A 23,882-nucleotide genomic window follows, 5' to 3' on the forward strand; every position below is an offset into this window, starting at 1 on the left:
AAGCCAGTTATCCATTGTTGCAGAAAATTATACATTCTACTTATATTAATTAATATTAATAATTATAGCTGTAATTCCATATGTTCTAGGCAGAGCAATTTATCATCAAATTAATACCCAATTATGTTTTTCAGAATGTGTGCTGTGTCCCTCTTAGCATTTGGCTTTCAAATGTTGCTTTTTTTTACTTTTCCAGTCCTGAAGTATCAATCTAAAATTGAATCCACTTGAACAAAGTGTTTTTGTTTGGTTGGGATGAAATAGGTATGTTAATACTGAATATAATGCCTCCCAGCAGTAGGAAGCAAATGTAGGAATTGAATTAGTTCTTTATTTATTTTCTGTACATATATTTCTGTGTATTTCATTTCCCATGATGCACCCTGTTTTTAAAGCCATCTCTGACTGGCATATAGTTCTGGGGGAAACACTGAATCCTATCAGCGCATACAATACCCACCATGTGTTAGTGTTTTAAAAGGACGTTGACCTCTGTCTACAGTTTTTTGTAAGTGTTATTTACTGTTTTTAGTGATATCTATATATTTTTTTCAGGCTGATGAACAGCTTGTAAGATCGAAAATATTGGGTTTTTTTGGTCCTTTTTTTCCTTGAGACTCATGAGCCACTTGGTTGTGGGAACTTGTATGTGAAAGTGACTGAGGTCTTTCATGTGTTTGGAGGAGCATACTAGATTGTTTGGATGGTGTTTTTTAGAGTTTTTTAGAGTGTAAAGGACCTTGTTCATCAAGCTACTCAATAGACAGATGACATAAATCCTGTGCTGACTGACTTGTGTAAACTGGCTTCTGTTAGAGAATACTGACAATACTGCTCCCCACTTTGACCAAGACATGGGGACAATGACTGACAGAGCTCTGGAGAGCTGCATGAAACTAATTATGGGTAATTTTGAAAATCATATTAGTTCCAGTATAATTACACTCAGGATCTGCTTTCAGTTTAGCTCTATACACTCTGACCAGTCGAACAGACTACATTGGCTCAAGAACTGATGAATGTATTAGTGCAAAACCATTTCTTGCAAAACGGCATGTTGATGCTTCAGTTCTGTCCACAGCTGTGGTGTTTTTGTCTGTTAGAGATGAAAGAAGGAGAAAGTCTCAGTAAAAGTGTAAGTGTACAAGTCTCGTGTGCTGCCTCTGATAACGATCTCTTTCTCCACTATCTGCTCAGCCTTAGGGCAGGATTTAACCCACCTGCCTGCTCTCCTCACTGCCGACACTCTTCTTTTTCACACTATGAGCTGCCACACACCTTCTTTCTACATGACATATTCATATTGCCCAGAATCACAGACTAGAAGCTCGCAAATGAGATACACCAAATTTTTAGATTAAAAACTTTGATGGTGAAAGAAAACTAAAAACTGGTCTACTGGTTGTGGTTGTACAGCATTCTTCAACAGAGGAACTGTTTTCCTGACAAATCGGAGTCGGATGAGTAGAAGATAGCTCAGTTTTATGTACCAGGACACGTTTAGCCTCACTTAGCACAAAGAAATCCTCTCTCCTGGTGATGGTAAATATACTAAAAACTAAGCCAATAACATGTTGTAGTTTATTCACCAGTGAATTGTATTGCCAAAATCATTTTGGAGGAAAATGTAATGGCCGTAATCATTTTTTTACTGTCCAGGAAGTTTTACACTCTTGCAGCAGACAAGTGGTAGGGAGGAGATCTGAATGGAAGGGCGTACAAAAAGCAGGACCACAGATGGTTTGTGTACTGCGTGTGGTTAGCTTGAATTAAGTTAACTTTTTTTGGTGGGTGAATGGACACTTTAATCAACATGTTAGCTAATTCTTCCCAACATATTTACCATCCATTTCAAAGACCACATCTAACAGAGCAAATAACCAGAGATGGTACAAACTCCCAGTAGTAGGACTACAATCACAATGTCCACTTCAGGGCTTTTGCCTGTCCTCAGCAGCTGAGGAGCTTTTGCTGGAGGCGTGTCAATAGATGTGGACAGAGGAAAGTGGAGAGGTGCCGGCGTGGCTCTTTTAGCCTTCTTGTCTCGGTCTTGTCTGTGAAGGTTCTTTGGACACCTCTTTCTGGTCAGCTGCCTCAGTGACAAAGTGGGCTCACCTTAAACAACAAAGGCCCGGGAGCCTCCCAGTGCCTTTCAGGACCAATAGATCCAGCACCTCAGGGGGCTGCAGGCCATGAAAGACCACGAGCAGCCCCACTGCACTCTGCAAGACTTCAGTAAACACTTCCAGACTGAGTCACTAAAGCTGAGCAGCCGAGCAAAGTGCTGCCTGCATATTTAAGTTAAAGAGGTCAAATGGTGCCGAGGCATGACATGGAACGGATAGATGGGGGAGGTTGTTGGAACATGAACCAGATTTTATTTTTGTATTTAGGAATCGCATTTTAACAAAGTAAAGTTTCACTTTCCTGACCCACATCAGCAGAATTAAAATAAAGAGTCAATATGAAGCTGAGGATAAAGGTAGTCATCATTCAGTATAATTGCACCTGCTGTGGTCGTACATATCTGCAAACCTTTGTGTTCATGAGTATAAATTCACTCTATGCCTGCTAATACAAATGACCCATTTTAGATAATTTATGTCACCTATTTAAAAGGGTATTTAACTGAAATATTTCACAAAATTCTCCAAAAAGTTTTCTATGCATAAATAGCTCTCAGTTGCTTCTAAAAGTTTTCAGTCAATAAATATGTATTTTGTAACACAGCTTACTGTAATAACAGGTTCCTTTCATTTTTGTTTGACTTGGAGATTATTATGCCTGTACCAACAATGCAGGGCCTTGAATTGAAGGTCTGAACATTCAACTAATTGAGGCCAAAGCCAAAGTTTTAAAACTGTATTCAAAGAACACAAAAGAAAGTAAAGTAAAAATCTGCCAGTTGGCACCAGGAGCCGCTCCGTCAACAAAGGCCTCGAATTCAAGCCCAAGTGAGCAAAACTGAGCTGAAGCCGAGACCAGCACTGCCTCTGCACACGCTCCCATTCACACAGTTCAGCATTGTTCCTGCCTTTGTTCCAATACATCTCCAACACAATGGCATTTAGTCACAACAAATGCAGCAAAAGTGTATAGTAAGCAGCAGGAGTGGAGTGTGTGCAACGTAGGCAGTTTTACAATGATGAGTAAAATATTTGCCAAAAGATTTATGAAGTCTGCACACTCTCTGTGCTGAAAAAATGAATGGAAAAATCCCAACTTTTGTTGTTTTACTATCAAAAAATACTTGATTGCAGCCACAAACGTATGGTGTCACAGAAAGCTATAGGATCTGTGAGAGGCAAGCTGTGTGCTCTTCGTAAACGCTACATAGAACTGGCACTGAACTCAATCCGGCCCACACAAAGATGCTGGCTTTATCAGGGCATTATGTCTTAGCAAACTGCTATTAATGCAAAGTCTTTATCTTCTTTCCTCCCCAGGCACTGGCATGCATGTGTCTTTATTTAATAGATAAAAAATAGCCATAAACAAAAATTGCCGACTGTCAATATAAACACTGATAAAGATTAGAGCTGGGAGCAAATATAATAATAAGAGGCACTCTTAAGATATATTCGACACAGCAAAGCCCTCAGTGGACAGCTGCAGGCTTAAAGAAAGCAATTGCAGAAAGTTTTAAAGAGCAATAGAATAATCTTACTTTGGAAGAAAGTGGATTAACAATCAGAGCAGTGCAAAGAAAATGAAGTGATTTGTGCGTGTTGACTCCCTTCACAGATTCTGGTTAAAAAGCTTTGAAATGGACTCCAATACGTTTGTAAGAGATGGAGGGTTCGGCGAGCTTCTCACCTGATGCTCGACACTCCAGGGGGAAAAAGCTATCCTTCCACTGATGTCTTTTCATGCTAATTTGGGCCAACCAAGCCTCGTCGGCCAGTTTATATACAGTATGTGTAATACACTGGGCATTATGTGATCATAAACCAGTCTAAATCACCTATGAAAAAACATAAGAGGGATCTGTAAATTCCGGGTGCTGTTTTAAATAATTCTACATTCAGACATTATTGTAGCTGAAAAATCTCTTTTAGAATTTGCTTTATATTGGTTTTGATTGATTAACAATAAAGAACAGTTTTAATTGTTTAGCAGCATGCTAGGTTAAATTTGACCAACATTTGACACAACTATGATATTCTAATCTAATACTTCTGGCGAGGCTTTGTTTGAGCAACTTGCGGTGTGAGGCTCAGCGCTATCGTGTTTTGGTTTTATTCGTTTGTGGTTAAAAGTAATTGTATGTGTCTTTCATGGGTGTATGTTTTATATTGTTTGTGAGCACCAAACCAAAGACAATGGTCTATCATTATGTGATAGACAATGAATTTTTTTTTAATCTTGAGGACATAGGTAAAAAATATGATTCTAATTATTTAAACTTTACCTCATGATTCTTTTTATATTAAGGACAATTAAAGCATTTAAAAAAAAAATCAATATAGTTAATGTGGTATTAGTTTTGTCCATATCGCCACACCTTGCAATGCAACAATGCGATAACATTTGAATATGGTTGTCAATAAAGGAGAAAGTTTTAAAGGATAAGCCTAGTGTTATTCTATATGTTCTTGTCAACAAACCCCATGTGCAGACCCAAACCAACAATGTGTTAATCAAGTTAAGTTTCTACTAAAGATCTACATCTTTAAAACACCTCACAAATATATATTCATATTCATTTCTAAAGATAATCAATTCATCAATTCCTTGATCATGGTTTTTTAGCGTAGCCCCCACCAATAGTTGATCTGAGGATTTTCCGCAAGGATTTAGAGTGCATCATAGCACAGAGACACAGGGCTGAACAGGCCTCCACCAACAACACAGGCTAACTTCCAAGATGCAGAAGCAGATTTGGATATCAGCATTGAACCACCAACCAAAGATGAAATTATAATGGCGATTAAATTCTTAAGAAACAGGAAAAACCCTGGTCCAGATAACCTCAATGCAGAGCTCTTCAAGGCAGACCCGAATCTGACAGCTACAATTCTTCAACCACTTTTTACGTCTATATGGGAGAATAATAAAATAGCTGATGACTGGTCAGAGGGGATCATCATCAAAGTACCAAAGAAAGGTTCTCTAAGAAATTGTAAGAACTGGCGTGGAATTACACTTCTGTCAATACCAAGTAAGATCATGGCAAAGATTATTATTAATCGAATAACAGATGCTGTAGACCAACATCTCCAAAAAGAACTGTATATATACTTTGTTAACTTTGAAAAAGCATTTGACTCCATTTATCGTCAAAGCCTTTGGCATATATTGCGGCAGGATCCCTGAAGATATGGTTCTTGTGATCCAAAGTTTTTGTACCAACTTCACATGCAGGGTTGGAAACAGTCTCCACAAATTCCAAGTGAAGACAGGTGTGAGACAAGCATGTGTGATGTCAGCTTTTCTCTTCAATATTACTATTGACTGGGTAATGAGACAAACAACTGAAGACCAAAATAGAGGCATTCGATGGACACTCTTTTCATCACTTGAAGATCTATGCTCTATAGATCTTTCACATACTCATCAGCACATGCAGGAGAAAACATCCCCCCTCAGTGATTTTGGCTGGACCTGGAGCCCGCTGCGGCTCGGAGGCGGCGGCGGCTGGAACTGGAGGTCGCATGCGGCTCGGGGGTGGCCGGAGCTGGAGCCCGTTGCGGCTTGGAGGCGGCAGCGGCAGGAACTGGAACCCGCTGCAGCTCCGAGGCGGCAGCTCGATACGGAGTCGGGCAAACCGCTGACCGGACACGAGGAGCTGGAGTCGGCCGGACCGCCGACCGGACACGGGGAGCTGGAGTCGGTCGGACTGCCGACAGGACACGGGGAGCTGGAGTCATCTGTGGCCCCGCGGAGACAGCGGCAGGAACTGGAGCCCGCTGCGGCTCTTTCATGCACACCAAAGTTAGTCATGGAGTTCCACAAGGTTCTGTGATATTCACCTTCCTTTAGGCAATGTTGTTATGAAACAATTCATAAACTGTTAATGTAATGCAGATGATGCCCAATGATATCTATCTATCAAGACAGATGAAACAACCAGCTCGCTAAACTTCAAGCATGTCTTAAGGACAAAAAAATCTGGATGACCTGAAACTTCCTGATGTCAAACTCAGACAAAACTGAAGGTATTCTACTAGGCCCAGAACACCTCTAAAACACATTTTCACATATATAGTTTTTCTAGATGACATTGCCCTGACCTCCAGCACCAAAGCAAAGACTCTCGGAGTTATCTTTGATCAGGATATGTCCTTTAACTCCCAGATCAAACAAATTTCAAGGACTGCCCTTTTTCACCTACGTAACATTTCAAAAATCAGGCACATCCTGCCTCAAAAGGATGCAGAAAAACTAGTCTATGCATGTGTTACTTCTATGCTGGATTATTGCAATTCCTTATTATCAGGCTGCTCCAAAAATATCTTTAGACTCTCCAGTTGATCCAGAATGCTGCAGCACATGTTCTGACAAGAACTAAGAAAAGAGATCATATTACTCCTGTATTAGCTTCTCTTAGCTTCTGTAAAATCTAGAATAGTGCTTCATCTTCAGGTACGGCTTCATTTTCTTTAGTATCTTTCACACCTTTCAAAGGCTCCAAAGACTCAAAATGTTCATCTGTTTTCTCATTAATTAATAATTTCCCTCCTCATCATTCTTTTTCCATCAAATGAATTCAAACCATTTCAACTTTAGGGAACATTATGCTACACTCAGTTCGGAAAAGAGTAACAAATAGAGACCTTCAGTAAAAGTATGTTGTCTTGAGTTCTCTTTTCTGTTCGCTAATTTCTCTAACAGTAGGAAGACACCTGCTGCTTGCAGTGGCTATATGAGGCACAAGGTTTTACTTCCACTCAAACAGCAGAAAAAAATGTGTAGTGAGTGGACCACAGCAAACCCTCCCACTGCAGATGTACATTCATTCAAAGCAAGAGCATTAGAAATGCCGATCAGCTTGGCAGCGCAGAGGAGAAGCTTTCCTTTCAGCGTTTTGCTGTTGTCTAGCTCAATCGTGTCACTTTGAGGGAGTCTATTCAAGGGTATTCATGCATCTGCCTTCAGGCCACAATGGCCGCCACTTTATAAACTGTCAGACTGCTTGCCACAAGCCTTTGGTTCATATTGTTTCCCTTTCTTTAATAAACTTGGAAGAGTTCATCAACTCCTTCAATGGCAAATGCAGGCACAAAATACTGCCGGGCCTCTTACTCCATTTTAGGGTTTTTTTCTCCTTTTTTTCTTGTTAGCAACTGTTTGTGTATCAGTAGACCACGCATGAATGCAGACATACTGGTTATTTTGTGTCCACATGCTCAATGTCTCTGGCATCCTGAACAGGGCTAAAATGCTAAACAATGCTGACTTTAAGGCCAGCATTTGCAAAAAGGGTAAAATATTTTCTTCATAGAAAGTCAAAGTATTTTCAGTTTTCAAATGTGAGCTTGTTATTGATTCCTAATAAAATCAGGCTGTATGATCACATCACCATCTCTAAGGACATGCCTTTCTCCCAGAAATGATAACCAGTATACTTGGTAAACATATCAAAATAACCAAGATACCCCCAAACATTTTGAAGTTAACCCCATTAATCAGTTTTGATAAATTAAATGAATTTGGAGGTGTTTTGATAACTATGTATTGATTGAAAATCAACACATTATTTGTCCAAAGATCATGTTGTTTCGAAACAGTACTTTAGAAAAGATCGTTTTATTTTAAAATGTATTGCACTGTTATGTTTCAAACATACCGTTTTGTACATGATTTTGAAGTATATTGTCACACATAGCCCCATTTAAGTGATAACATCTTAACATATATTTAACATATTTAACTGCACCAAAGATATTAGAACAACATGCAGTGTGTATCAAGGATCTCTGAAATAAGTTTCATTGTCTGAGAGGGAAGAAATGTCTGATTTGTAAACTGTACACTGAGTAACTTGGGAAGTGTGGTGTTGGTGGACGCTGTTGTACCACAATGCAGTGCACAACAGAAATGGAGGCCTAAATACTGTGGACTATTAAGTCTGAGATTACATCTCTGAATAAACTTGGAGAGTGCATTTGCACTATTGTGATTTCTGTGGTATAGTTTTTTGGAAAATAACAGTTTATGAATACAATGACGACACAGGTCTGTCTGTTCAAATCCACCGTATTAAAAACCTGATAAATAAAGGTACTTTACCATATTGATGCAAAAGAAACTGTAAATCCTTAATTTCCATGAAATTCACATTGCTTCAAATGACCTAAAACAACCAGAAATAAAATGATGAAAGATATGTCAGTGTAAACCGTATGGCAAAAGCTCCGAGAGATGACCAATAATATATTATAAATTGTTTTACAGTGCAAATCCTCATTTCAACCAAGCATAAAAGAAATACATTATTGGAAAAACCGATTTGTTCATTTCATGTAGTGTTCCCAAATTTTTATTTGGCAGCAGTGTGATGTGACCTGTATGATAATAACAATAACTAGAGATTATATTGAGAAGGGATCGCACAGCACTGCCAAATCAAGCCAGGGGCATAAAGTGGGACGCCAATAGCCCCTTCCCTAGATCCTACCCTCTACTTCCAGCATCCTTGAAAATATTTGGAGTCGAATCAGGATATAGGCTTAACCTCTAAGGTATATTATTCACAATCAATCTTCAAGCATGACAGTGTACATAGAATTATCTCCTTACCATTTGCAATTTTAGATCAATTGAAATACCTTGGAATAGATATTATTCCTTAGTTGTCTCAACAAAATTTCTCAAAATGATATGACCAAACAATGGAATCTCCATTCTCCATTATAAAATCATATATTGAGATATCATGACACAAGATCTAAGTTGATAATAACAAGCACATACTAACTGAAAATCTGATGTGAAATATTTTGAGGGAATATCATTTGAAGATTACGGGGGGTTTTCTACATCACACTTTACATTACCACTCAGTCCAATGTGATTAACAAATGGGTATATACATGGACATTTTTCTTTCTCTATAAGTTCCCTTAAATGTGTTATGTTCATTTCCCACTAAAGTTCTAATTTGTTTTTCTATAATCTAGTATTTAATTCACACAGGAGTGCAGGCGTTGATGTGGTTATACCATATCGACAATTTAATTATTGAACTACCAGAAAGCATGCTATATTGTGACATATATATTTAACTAGAAATGAAATTACTTATATTGTGATTTTGGCATATCGCCTATATTCTTGTCGTCATCAATAAGTACTTTCTCAGAAATTTAAATCTGCATTATTTTACTTTTTTTGGAACAAAATAAAACAGACATTTTTCTGACAAAGACTCTAGACCAGGGGTCTTCAACGTTTTTCAGGCCAAGGACCCCCAAACTGATAGAGAGATGGAGCAGGGACCCCGACTATATATATTGTATAAAATTGTGTTTTATATTAAACTGGGCCTCGTGCCATGTATAAACATACCTCTTTATTGTGCATTCAATACTAAGCTATTCAAATAATACACAGGTTCATATATTCATGTTTTTATTTTAAACATGTGCAAGGTACAGTGAGTAGGGTGGCCGTGCCACTGCCTTTTATAAACATACCTTGTCAGCTGATACCAATGTCAATATCAACATTGTCTCTCGCAAGATAATCATGCATACAAGCTATTCAAATTGATGTTTTCATTTTAAACATAAATGTGGAAACGAAAATGAGTGATGGCCTATTAGTGCCACTGTCATGCATAAACATACCTGTTATCTTTCATACAACACTGAACTATTACAATAATGAACAGATTCATGTTTTGTTTTTTTTAATTGTCTAATCAACCGATAATTTCACGGACCCCCTGCAGTAGCTCTGCTCTATGGGATTGCCTCACCTTTGTCTTTATAGTTGGTCTTGTACCATTTGTTCCATATCATTTTGGTTCCGCGTACACAAGGGTGATTGGTCTACTAGCAATGATTTTGCTCAATGCTCAGTGCTAACCTGGTTAACAGACTCTCTGACTCGACATTCAACAGATTTCTCCTACATTCCATTAACTAAAATACAAATGTAATATACCTGACCGATTTTGTCAGATATACTGTATGCAAGAATAAAAAAAAAAATCAAATATTTATGGCTGGCGCAAAAAGACTGTACAGTCTGGAAGAGGAAATCATGGAAGATCGGTGGAGAAAAGCCCAAGAACACTTCCATTCCTCTTCTGTATGCACCAGACATGGAACCCATGCAGTTCCACATATTATACAGACTATTACACTTTCCTACAGTAAATCCATCCTGTCATTGATATGGACAGCACCGGCTTCATGAGCACACATGTTTTGGAACTGCCCAAGGATTGTTAATTATTGGACTAAAATATTCTCTTGTATATCTAATATATCTCTTTCCGAGGTTTAACAGAAGCGACTCGAACCAGACCCAGTTCCAGCAGTGTTTGGAGTGAAAGCAGTTAGAGCTGTCAAATAACCAATATTCTGTATGATCATACATTTTGTGACATTGTCACCATGAAGATTGATTTTATTAAATTGGAAACAGAAAAATCCATCAGCCCACTCTGCTGAAAGATGTGATGAAACATTTTTCACCGAGAAGAAAGGTGAATATGTTCTATTTTATATGGCAACCATTTATAGTCTATTTCAATTAGATATATCCGTGACTGGTAATTGAAAACATGGCGTTATCTATAATGATATCTGTCCCATCCTTTCTTTTTTCTTTCATGTTCTTTTTTTGGTTTCTCTCCCTTACACTTGTGTGTGCATAACATTATGTTCACAAGTTATGTAATTGTAGTTTTAAAGCAATAAACAGGTAAAAATGCAGATGATAAAAATACATTTTCAGAAAAAAAGAGTTTATAAGAAAGTCTTTCAATAAAAATGTAAATTATCAGAAGAGAAAGCTACTGATTGTGCACGTCTAAGTTGTCAGGCAGGTTTTTCCAGAGTTGAGGTGTTCTGACAGCAAAAGCTTGGCCCCCTTTAGTCGAACACCTCGTCATTGAAACTGCTAACAGGTTCCAGCCGGACGACCTCAGACTGCGTGCAGGTTGATAAGGGCAAAGTAATTCAGAGATATAGTCTTAAATTAAAAGAAATGATTAAAATCTCAGAATCTCAGTTCTGAAATAAACAGGTAGCTGGTGTAAAGACATTAACAGAGTGTTATGATCTCTTTCCCTGTTAGTAGTCTGGCGTGCTGCATTCTGTACAATTTGAAGTCTATGAAATGTTATCTAATTCATGTAAGTTAGTATTAAGACAGTATTATGTGCTGTGCAAGACAATAAACAATCATCATTTCGTCTACGGTAAACTACATGCCAAAACAGCACTGTCAGCTGTATCACACAGTGTATACTTCATTGTATTGTTATATAATTAAGGATATGGGTGTGACTCTTTTTCAAACCCTGTGTTTTTGGTTAAAAACCTTGGCTTCTAACTTTTAAGGATTTAATATCAAAATAATACTGATACTGTCATATGAGAATGATTATATTTGGTTGAGTACCTGAGTTTGTGTTTTCCTGCTCCTAAATTCTCCATTACAATTCAGTGTGATTATTATTATTATTATTATTATTAATAATTTTAATATTATTGTTGTTGTTATTATTACTAAACTGATATACCGATGGTGACAAATGAAAAGAATAACCCTATGAAAGTGGTCTCTCCCTGGATTACAGACGGCTTACTGAGTGGTTTGATGAGTTTAAACATGATGTGAATTATCTGCTACGGCCTTCACAGCAAACATCGACCCAACTGAACAGCTATTTTAGATTTTGCAGTGACATGTTAGACCGTGCTCTCTACCACCACCACCATCATCATCAAAACAACAAATTAGGAAATATGTTTTGCTCCACACCCTTGAAGAATCTACGACAAGCAGCACTGAAGCTGTTCTGGAGGCTCATGGTGCAGCAACACCTCACACACTATATGTTTCAATCAAAGGTATTTGTTCCAAATATTCCTATTCAATTCAGTACCGTCGAGGTCTAATTAAACACGCATTCTCATGATTGCAGACAATTACACAAAATACAACACAATAGATCATTTCTTTTGTCATGAAATGTGACGAGAGCAAAAAAGCAGAACATTCTGTAAGATCAGCTCACACAGATCTGGCTACTGTACACAGTAGTACACTGTACACCGATCTATTTCCACAAGGATGCTGTGTGAACAATGCTCAGTTCCCATCAGAGCTTGTGTTAAATATGTGGCTCAAATCATTTTAATGCAGTGACGGAGAAATGGCCATTAATCCACTTTCATACCTTTCAGTAGCGTGAACATTTACTCTACCCCCCAAAATTGCCGGGCCTTTATGCCCCAGTAATCTCTGTATATTTAAGGTCATTTTCGAACCAATTACACTGGATGGTTGCATTCTGTGAATGTGATTTCCTCCATAGATTGATGGAGAAATCTATGAATAAGCCATCTAATAGATCCAAGCACACAGCCCTCTGTATGGAAATTTCAAACAGGATTTTAAAGATGCATTTAGCCACTCGCTTATATAATTCCATCAACCATTTCCCCAATATAGGCTCTTTACATTCCCTTACAATATGAATACTAGTTATACACATTTTCCCTCTGTCTCTACGGACATATTTGGCCAATTTCTTTTTTTGATAACAAATGGAAAGCTAATGACAGGATAAAAAAAAAATACAAAATCCAGTTTGTAAGTACATTATTTCTTTCCATACTTAATGTTAAATATGTTTATTAAGTCCATGACTATAGGACATTGAGGTCATGTCCTCTGTTTTTTCACTGGATATATGGGGGTATACTTATTTAAATATTTGTATTCATCAATTTCATCTTTTCTATTTTTGAAAGATCAAAGGCCACATTGTGTTGACCTATTTAAAAGACAGAATGTCCATGCGCATCAACATTTAATCTACTGTAGATGTTAACAATATGCAGACATTATCCTGTATTTTATTTAAACGGTCTATACTTTTAAAGTATACTTTCTTGTGCTAAATGAAAGAATAATGCAGTATTTGTATCAGTGAGCTGTGTCTTTAAAGCCAGTGGTTTGATCCGCAGGCTGAGAGGAGGAGCATCTCTGAGTGTTGTTTCTGTAGCGCTCTCTCTGTCCATGTTTAGCTGGACAGCTAAATGAGCTGGATTAAAGCAGATGTCTCCATGACAAATCCTGACATACTGGCAGATAACAAACAAATCAAGCACAACATATCATGTTAACCCTTGATTCTTTTTTTCTTAAAACTTTCCTTGCATTTTTACAGATAAGAAATGAGTAAAAGCTCCTAAAAAGCTCCATTCCATCAAATTGAAATATTCATAAATGATATAAACATTTCCTCAAATTGGAAACTTTGGGATCTCCAGTAACCCACTTACTTACTCTAATCTTTGTTTAGAACGTATCAATATATGATGTCTATGTAACTTGACTGTAGTAACTTCAATGCGTGATACACATTGAACATCAAACTGGAGCTGCACAGCTGCACTACATGAGCTCTCTGCGGGTTCGACACAACAATCATCCAGGGCTCAGTTAAAGACCAGCCAAAGTGTTGGCATTTTATTAATTTGTTGTTGCCATATTGTTTGTGGTCTGTTTTCTCATTTCTCTGTTTGCCATTGTCTTGTTTGTATCCTTTGCAAATGGGCTGTTAATGGGATGCCCGAGGCCTCTGACTGCCCTCAACCCTGTTTTGCCTGTTTGCTCTTTGTGCACCGCTCCTCTATTGTTGGCTGATCAGCTTCCCATTGGGTCGCCAGACAAGATTCTTGGCATTTGTTGGCGAAATGAAAGGAGGATTAAGGGATGGCTACTGAACACTCCATGGCAAAGAAGTGGGCTGCTATTCTCCTATTCAAAGCCCCCTCCCAGTTCAGCAGCTCCCCTTTATATAGATATTGGTTTTCTCAAAGACATCACTGAGATGTCCAAAGTGCTACTAGAAATAAAGGAAAATCAACAAGTAGGTCAGCCCCGACAAAAATGCTAACGGGTGCTGAAAAAGATAGACTACAATTAGCTGCATTCTAGGCTCTAATTACATGTGAATCTTATTTGATTAGATTAATTTATCAATAACTAAACTGATTGACCTCTAAACCCAATAATGTAATATGTCAAATGAATTAGTTTGTCTGTTTGATTAGCAGGAATAAATGGAGAAAAGCGACCAGTAATCATGTCTGAGCAACATGCTTGGTGTTTTTATTTCAGAAATGATAGTTGATTATGAAAACCAGCCTTTTCATTTTTGATGTTTTAAAGACTGTATGGATGTTTCTGTATTTGTTAGATTGATGCTGTTTTCCTCTACATTTCATACATTATTAGTATAACAATTATTAATAACAATAATTATTAATAATAATATTAATATTAATCATATTGTTGTTATTTCAGATGGGAAATTTCTGGAAATCACATGTGCTGTAGAGCGTCAATTCAGTATCATCATTAATCAACTTTCACATGCAATCTACAAAAAACTCAAGAGATGAAAAACATGTGATATTGGAAATGAAATTTTGGCTTTCACATGTGATGTCTTACATCTCATGTGAAATATGAAAAAAATGTCTAATTTTCATATGTGAAATGTGATAAATATGTGGAATGTGTTGCTCATGTGAAACTTATACGTGTATTTTGGAATGGATTATTTTACACATTAAAAAAGCTAAAATGGACTTTAACTTAAACCTGTTATATTATATAACCCACTTTACTAGATTCATTGACTGAATAATTCACAAATTATTTATTTTGTCATTATTTATTTGTTAATGTTTTTCTGCTGAAGTAATGCTAAAATTCTGTATGTTACACATATTACCAAATTATTATTATTAACATTCTACCTCACATGTTGGAGGGTTGCTACTCCTTCGTGCTTGTTTCTCATATTTCTCATTCTGTGTGTATGTATTCTATTACTTTGCTTCATCGTGTTCCTCTGTGCTGAAACAGTGACCCAGATCCCCATGGGGATCAGAGTGGGATCATCTAGTGCCGTCACTGCCAGCCTCCAGATCCAACCATTACCCCTTCATTGTATATAAGGAGAGGAAGATCTTAATACAGGGAACTTTGACCTAAAGTGATGAAATATTCAAAACAATTATCAGTTGTACCTGGGAGCATTCATGCTGCAAGGTCCAGACTGACATTTTAAGCATACAAACATTTGAAATCTTTCCTTTTAAAGTGCCGTCCGAGTGAACAAAACAATTTCACTCCAATATTATTAGGGGGGGGGGGGGGGCAGAGGCCGAGACAGGTTCAGTTTTAAGCGGTAAATGGGCTTTAATTAAGCCTGAAAGCAGCGCTGGCACCAGCTAGTATGAAGAACTCTCATCATGGCAGTGTCACCCCCAATGTTTCTGATAAGCAAAAGCGGCAGAGGATCAAAGCCTCTAAGCGGCTCACTTTGCTCTGTCTCAGGTCTGCCTCAGGTCAGCTCGCCAGGCTGCTGCATGAACACTAGAGCCCCAGAGCCCCAGTAGAGCCCCAGAGCCCCAGAGCACAGTGTTCATGATGCTCACTACGCATACTCCAATGCAACATAATTCTGTACATGAACCACCTGCTATGGAATCCATGCTATATGTCACTGCTGTTATATTTACACAATATTCCTCGCGGTGTCAAATTTCACAGTCATTCCACAAAAGCCCCCCCCCCCCCCCCCCCCCAAAGGGAAACAATCCTATTCACTATAACCAAAACCTGTGAATCTACAGTCATGTTCCACCAAAACAACCAAACCCTGCTGATTTCCGCCACGTATCCGTCTGATGACTTATTAGTGGGAAATGCTTCCAGAGTTGAATGAGTGGGTGAGAAGTGGTGGGACTACTGGCTACAAATGATTATTTTGTCCTCCTGAACAATTATGAGTTGTAAGAACATGATGAAGATAACAATATGATGATACACTCCATGAGTGGACATCAACTTGTCTATTGTTACGTATTTATACGGTATCTGTCCCTTTAATATTTATGGGTGTGAGAAATGTTGCAAATGAATGATCAGATTTATGGCAATACTGGATTTTTGCATCAATGTGATAAAGTACCTTTACTTGTTGTCAGGTATGTTTTTACTGGATTTACTGATTTTTTTCAATTTGTTTTACTCTAGTCTAACACAATACTTTATTATACTATAAAACAACATAATATCCAAAACATCCAATCCACTTCATACTGTTTCCAAATGAATTTGTTAATGCTCTGGTATGGATAATATGAACTATTTGTCTTGATTTATGAAATAAATGTTTCTCTTAAGGCTGCAGTTAAAATGTACATTAAATACAGATTCATTATGAGCATTTTAATGATTTCTTTCGTCATAATAAAGCTATTCAGTTAAAAGAGAGAAAAGCAGCAGATGCTCACATTGGGATGGAATCAGAAATCATTTGGGATTTTTACTTGATACTCAATAATCATAGGAGATGAGTGCATTTCTTTCAACACAATGATTATCATGATGACAATGACATTCATCATCGTTTTAGATACCATTCCTCTATGTTGCACATTGGCTTCCAGCCCCCTTGTCTTTTTTTTCAATATGTCTCTTAAAAATGTGAATTTTTGGTGCGAGGCAGCGGGGGAGAAAGGGGAGGTTAATCCCAGTTTAATACACTGATGCACAGCCCAGGACCGTGGCTGTGATGATTGTGTTATCTCCAGCCAACATTTGGGTCTCCCTCAATTTCAACCCGGCAGAATAGCTGGGAGAAAGTGCAGTTGGAGTGGAGGCCCGGGGAAAAGTGTATTAATAGCTGCAATAGAACTTCCCACAGCCTGTGCTCTCTGTAAAGCTGCCTCTCGTCACTTCCACTGGATTTGTTTGAACTGCTCACTCCATCCTCACTGTCAACCTTTTTTTCCGTCAACCAGGCTTATTCTGGACTCCAAAATTGACAGTTATTATTTTTTTCCTTCAGGTTATGCATATCTTTGGCAAACAGCACATTGACTAAATGCTGCCTTCAACTGCAGATGTGCAGAGTGTGCATCCGTCACTGTTAACGGGAGGCTCATCCCAGATGTGTATTGTTTGTCTGTAGCCACAAAGGTTACCTATCCATTACACCTGCCTTAAGAAGGAAATGTATTTCCTACTAGCGTAACAAACAGCTTGTAACATGTTTACAATGTATTCTGGAAATTATCATACATATTTACACTGCAGCAATCTACTGAATATAATGACTATTTTGCAGCTTTTCATACAGTTTCCAAACATTAACATCTATCACAACTGAATATAATATAAATGATAACATGTTTTGTCATACATCATCTTGTCGCCGAGATATGATGATATAGTCATGATCTTATGTGTGAAATATGCATGTATGTGGAGTCATGTCCTATTATGCAAATGTCATGTGAGAGAATGCTAATTGAGGAGTAGAAACACATGCTATTCACTAATTATACATTGTTTCAATACAAAGATTGAATTGAATAAATCTCATAATGCATTGTTTCTTATGTGTGTTTGTAAAACAATCTTTGACTGGTTTGAACACTTCTACAGTTGCATTTAGTTGACTTCCTGCTGTATATCACATGGAAGAACAGTATAGCTTCTCTGACGAAAAAGGAAAACTGTATATCCTGTACAAGGCCTCCTCATCCATGTTTCACACCTTCTTCATTCAGCCTAATACCTGCTGCTAAAATACACCCTGGCTCTCCCTGAGATTCTGCCAACATGCCACCGAAAACAATCCCATAAAAGCAAAAGAAATGAATATTTAAAAATACAATCTAAACAACACGAGTGGAAACCTTAAAATCTCATGAATTTGCGCTGCGGGCACCACACCACGAAGTGAGCTGCTGAAAGATGAAAGTGAAAAGAAATAAAAGGCTCAATTTAATCTGCTTTAAAGCCCTTCAACAGAATGCATGTGCCTGGAACTGTGAGAGTGAGGGCTGATAGGGGATAAATATATTTCTTACCATGCCTTCGAGCTATTACACCCCTCTCCAACATAGACGCCATTCACCAGACACCCGTTTCATTACCAGCTGTAATAGGCTAAGTCTTCAAATTATTAAATGCCAGGCCCGGATGACAGAAAGACACATGCTGATCTTTTGAAGAACATGAAAAGGAGGACCGTTGACGGCGTTTGAAAAAAAAAAATGTCACCTGTCAAACCAGTGGTCAGGAAACACTGGGAGGTACAGGCCTGAAGTGTAATTACCAGACAGCTGATCCAATCAAACAGCATAAGATAAACAGTAAGGAGGTCATTCTGCTGCTGCTGTTCTTTAAGGGAGGCCACAGCAGCTATGAACTCACCCAGCACACTTTGTCTTACAAACACAAATATAAAGCTATGTCTACTGTGTAAAACTTAATAAATAAAAAAGTGTCTCATAATATATTAAGCTGCTAAATGCTTAATATGTCTCAATTTTAAAATTGAGACATATTAGAGAAATGAACCTTAACTTACATCTAAATCATTATTGCTTCAAAGAATCGCTTCAGCGATCAAATTTGATCGTTTTGCTAAAATGATTTGTTCTGAGCACGTTTCTTTAAAATATTGCTTGCAAAAACCTTTAAGATGAGTGAGTTTTAAGTTAAATCCATTTTATGAATTTAATACGTTTATATTGTCGGTTTATCGCATTATTTATTCTGCTTTAATTTCAATACACTTTTGGTTCGGTGCCGCTGCCGCAAATCGAACATTGTTTTCGGGTGAACTTGACGCGCACACACTCGCGGGCCGCTGTGAGGTCGCAGGCCCCTGGCTCCTGTTAGTGAGGCGTGTCCCTGTCACGCCGCCTGTAATTGATATTGACTGGCACATCGGTCATCTGTCAGCATTGCTTTCAAGGGAGCGTTTAAGCAGCGCCACGGGAGCCCGATCCACTGCCCCGCTCCTCATAAATAATGAGCTGCTCCTGGGTCTGCTGGGAGAGCAGTTTAAAGGAGGAAAACCCGACGCGACAAAGCGCTCATTTAGGCCCAATTTGTTGACAACTGGTCGCTTAGACAGTAGTCCAACCTGCAGCTGTCCACGCACTCTTTCGCTGCCAACACGGCCTGGCTGTGTGCTCTCCTCTGGCCTACCTTTGTCGCCGAGGATGCCGTCGATGCTGTGTTTGGTTTTCTTCTCTCCGTCTTCATCCTTTTTATCACACTCGTCCTCATCGTCTTTTTTTCCAAATCGAGCTCGAAGTACACGGCTGATCGAACTCACTGCAAACAGAGGCAACTTCAGTCGGCGAAAAGCACAATATTATTATTATTATTGTTTTTATTATATTATTATTATTGTTGTTGTTTTTATTATTATATTATTATTGTTGTTGTTGTTTTTATTAGTATTATTATTATGACCATCCTTGGCCTTCATTTTCAACACAGTTTTACTATTAAGTTGAATCAGAAAATAGCGGAGAATGAAAGGTTTAATTGAATGCGGCTTACCAGAGGAGGCCTCACCTGAAGGGACTGTGCTTCTGTCACACACCCCGTCCTTCAGCAGCTTATCCCGGATCTCCCAGCTGAACATGCCGGGGTTGTCCCGCTTGTACTCCTCTATCCGTTTCTCCACGTCCGGTGTGGCTACCTGCTGCAGGTGGACCAGCGTGACCGAGGGACAAACAACACACTATGTAATGAGTAGGAGTCGGCTACAGGCGGCTGAAATGTGTCCGGCCGTAAACATGTAGAAAATATGAAATGCCGTTAATAGGCTGCTCAAACAGAATTATGGCTAAATATAAAATAAATAAATATAGGCTAGACTAATCTCATTTCTCATACAATATAACATGCATAATATAAGACAAATAATTATAATTATAATTATAATAATAATAAAAATGAAGATTATTATTATTATTATTATCCGGTTTACCCTGGGCTTGCTGCCTCCTATCGCTCCGGGCCGGATGGACCCGGTCTCCTGGTACCGGCAGAGGATTTTGGAGACACAGCCGTGAGAGACCCGCAGCTGTCGGGAGATGACGCATGGCCGGATCCCATGGTGGGCCATCTCCACTATCTTGTGTCGGATGTGGTTGGGCAGCGGCCGGCCGTTAATGAAGACCCCTCCAAGCTGGTTGACCCGTCCCTGTCCCAGAGGAGTGGACACTGTGGGCGACACATGGTCAAACTCAGCATGGAGCTTTAACATTTTATCATGAGGCACTTAAAGGAAAATAGTCCCGTTAAAATGTTGTGTGGCCTGATTGGAATGAAATGTAGGCCTAAACATATTAATGTAGGCCTAAACTTATTCTATCAGTTATTCAACTTACGTCCGAATAGTAGAAACAAATGAACATTTTCGTTAACAGATTGCATTAATGGATGGCACTTCACAGTTCCATCTGACTCTCAAGAGGAGGTGAAAAGCCCCTTCTATCCGTCTGCATTATTCACCATCACGTTTTTCAAATATTGATGTAATCCGCAGTTTCTCCTTCTCGTTTTCTATTTCATTGATTTGATTTCCAGGCGCAGGGCACTTAAAGAAATCCCACATTTTAGTTTTATTTAGGTTTTAGATAATTGTATAAATGTGTTGACGAAATGGTCACTGGACTGGATTAATAAATGAAGTGCATTCTAGGACATTTTATAATTAGCCAGTAAGCGAATAGTATAACTTATTATTACAATTTTAGTAAGACAACAAAGACATATTTAACGTGTGGAAAAAAGTTTTTAATACGAGTCCTTCATGGCAAAAAAATAAAAGTTAAGGTAGACTACTGTAGTCTACTGCCAAGTTAAAGTCTTTCATGTTTAGCCTATATTTTAATTTTCAATTTCAAGTAATGAGTCTCCTCGCAACATCTCCTCTACGAGTCTAAAAGGCCGACCAGGCTGCTGTGAAGCCGGGTCCCCCAGCTGCTTCTCCGCAGAGGCCTACCTTCCAGAGGGAATCCAGTGCGGGGATAGTTCTGTCCGGGATTCGGGCGCATCATCCGCGGTACCGTTCCTGGCAAAGACGACATTGTACCATTCAAAAAAACAAGTTACAAAAGGAAAATAAAAACAAAAAAGACGGACACGTTTTAGATGTCCAGTTCAAGTGTTCAAGTGTTGGTCACACGTGTTTTGAAGGTGGGAACGTGTGACGGATCCAGTGTGTGGCGGAGGAGAATAAAGAGATTTAATAAGCAGTATGAAATCCCCGAAGCAGTCAAGCTAGCAGGACTCGTGGAGCAGGTTGAGATAATTCGGCGGCAAAGTGCAGCGCTGTGTGTGGAGCGGCAGGGAGCCCTACACCGGTAAAGTGCTCACAATATAGAAGTGCTCTGTCTCTGACATGAGCTCATTTAACCGGTGTGAAGACTGGACTACTTTGACGGTCTCCGGGAAAAGTGTGGACCAGGCGGGCTCGAGAGGGGAGGGGGGGGGGGGGGGAGGACGGGTCGCGAGCACCGATAGGTTGTTGGAGCTTTCTCTTTTTCCAGAGATAAAAGCTCCAACAAGTTTCAGCAGCCAATGGGAACGAAGGGATAAAGATGCACACGCACACACACACACACACACACACACACACACACACATACATACCGCCAGCACACCAAACACATACACACTCATACTGAAAGTCTGCACGTAATGGTGGACAAAAAAAATGTCACCTGTCAAATATAATGCAATCCAATGCAATAAACAGCTACAGGCTCTGGATCAGTCCTGTGAGATGGTGGCAGTGCTGCTGTGTGCTGTTTGTCTTTCATTATATTATCCACAGCTGCAGGCAAACAAAAACGCCTCATAACAAATATAACAGCCTACTAATGCAGTGCAATCTAATAGGTTAGGGTTAGCCTACCCCATGCACTTTTACATTTTGACTTTGATTGACTTGTGAATTATCTCTAACATCAACCTATAATGTGTAGGCTACCGCCCAGCTTTCAAATAAAAAAATAGAAGAGCTGGGCCTTCAGTTGGGCGTTCATAGAATTTGAGGACATTCGGGACCTCTGGGGGGGCGGTTAGAACAAGCTCTATTTCGATGCTTTTTTAATGCACCCTGGCACCCTATTTAGGCTATTCTCTACATGTCTTAATCACGGAAAATGTTCCTCAAAATAAAACTTTTGTTTACTTTCCAGATAAATTACGAGTTGGGATGTTAAGAATTGTATTTGTTAGTAATTAGTATTAGTATTGAGTAGAAAGAGATAATTAACAACAACATTTCACTGTTTTCAAACTTTTGTCGACACATGTTGAATAAAAACAGTGAAATGTATTGATGTTATTGGAATTTTAAAAGGGGTTCCTTTCACTCACTCACACGTTTTCAGATACAGTTCATGTGGACTGTTCAACTCTATGTCTCTCTTCTCTATTACCACACTCTGCTGTCGGAAATATCCCAAAACATTCAGTTGTTGTTTTTCCACCTGGACCTGCATGCTCTGCCATTTCTCCTCCCCAGCGAGCATTTTTTCATTGAAAAGACGTTCAAAATTGGTTTAAAAGTGAATGTTTTTTCAACGACTATTTGAAGACTGCAGATCCACATTTCTCAGTTGAAAGCCAATATTGCAAATCCCGTTGAAATCTGGTCTAAACATGAACGTTCAATCAACGTCTTCAAATAGTCGGTGAAAAAACTTTGACTTTTGACTTTTAACGGTCTTTTAAACGTTGAAATGCTCACAGTTCAATATGTAGCAATTAAACACGTAGGCATAGTAACACATCATCAGTTTCCACTTACAGGACAAAGAAGACCAAGTGACACAGGCAACAATTCATTTGTATTTATTAAGCAACAAGATATACACAACCATAATCTCCATTTCCTTCTTTAAATGTCATTGTCAAAGCCACCAAGGAGCCGGTTCAGATAGTCTGCCATATTTTCAAGGTGGACATCTGTAAATAAAACAGTATTAGAAAAAAATAGAAAATTTCGCAAGGAATTTTGACAGTGTGGCTGCTATACTGCCCGAAGACGTTGCACTATATATATACACGCCAATATTACCGATAGTATCGTTGAGGTTCATTTGAGATATCGCTTCTGTCTTTCTGCATTTTAGATTCATACTCTTGGATTTAATCTTGTATTCGTGATGGACAGTCTTGAACTTGAGAACAGCCATTGCTTCATAGAAACACATAGTTCACAGCGCATGCATGTATGTCACTGTTTACTACGGTGATTGGGGAAAATGACAGACCTTTTGAACATGAACCATGATTCTGAGCTTAATGTTAAGATACAGTAACTCCATGGGGCTTTTATTTTGAAAGGGTGGGACTGGGTGGGTGAGAGAGGGGGAGAGGAGACAGAATCATAATGTGACTGAATTGACTGAATATCTCCAAGTCGTGTGTGTGTGTGTGTGTGTCTCTGTTTGTTTATCAACTGCACTTATGAGCTCATATCAAACACCTGTGTGCTTAGGTGCATGTGTGTCACTTATTGCCATGGTGATTGGAACCCTGTGTGTTAGAGGCTAATTAAGAGGGGTTAAACTATATAGGGTTTTTCAACAAAACTACCTGTCCAACCTCTGCCCCCTTTACCAAAACCATGAGTCCAATCAACAATATATGGGTATCATGAGAGAGATAAGATTCTGCCGAATGCGCTGATGTGTATTTTATGTTTGTGGTGTTAACAATGTGAGCTCAAGCGCAATATACAAAACTGGTACCGTCTGCTTTCTTTGAGAAATGAGTGGTCAGATTTAACATGGAGTCTAATTGAGCAGTTGGTTGGAGTTGATGTCGCTCTGCGGCTCTTTGAGCCA

The 23,882-nt window shown here is 38.8% G+C and overlaps 1 protein-coding gene across 2 annotated transcripts in view; it reads right to left on the reverse strand.

Annotated features, from left to right (window-relative positions):
* Positions 1-21,260, reverse strand: part of LOC142938505 (paired box protein Pax-7-like) — an 87,446-nt gene extending 66,186 nt beyond the window's left edge. The window contains exons 1-4 of one of the 2 annotated variants that reach the window (XM_076081726.1): positions 21,026-21,260; positions 20,006-20,241; positions 19,588-19,717; positions 19,213-19,341 (exon numbers count right to left, since the gene is read on the reverse strand). In XM_076081726.1, coding sequence (XP_075937841.1) covers positions 19,213-19,341; positions 19,588-19,717; positions 20,006-20,241; positions 21,026-21,110 — 580 coding nt within the window. In that variant the 5' untranslated portion in view covers positions 21,111-21,260. Of the gene's footprint in view, positions 1-19,212; positions 19,342-19,572; positions 19,718-20,005; positions 20,242-21,025 lie in introns of both variants that reach the window. The other variant, XM_076081724.1, reaches the window with a different exon arrangement.
* Between the last annotated feature and the right edge of the window lie 2,622 nt (positions 21,261-23,882).

Source organism: Anarhichas minor, unplaced genomic scaffold (genome assembly GCF_050575085.1).
Source record: "Anarhichas minor isolate MPS153535 unplaced genomic scaffold, ASM5057508v1 ptg000086l, whole genome shotgun sequence".
Lineage (NCBI taxonomy): Eukaryota > Metazoa > Chordata > Actinopteri > Perciformes > Anarhichadidae > Anarhichas > Anarhichas minor.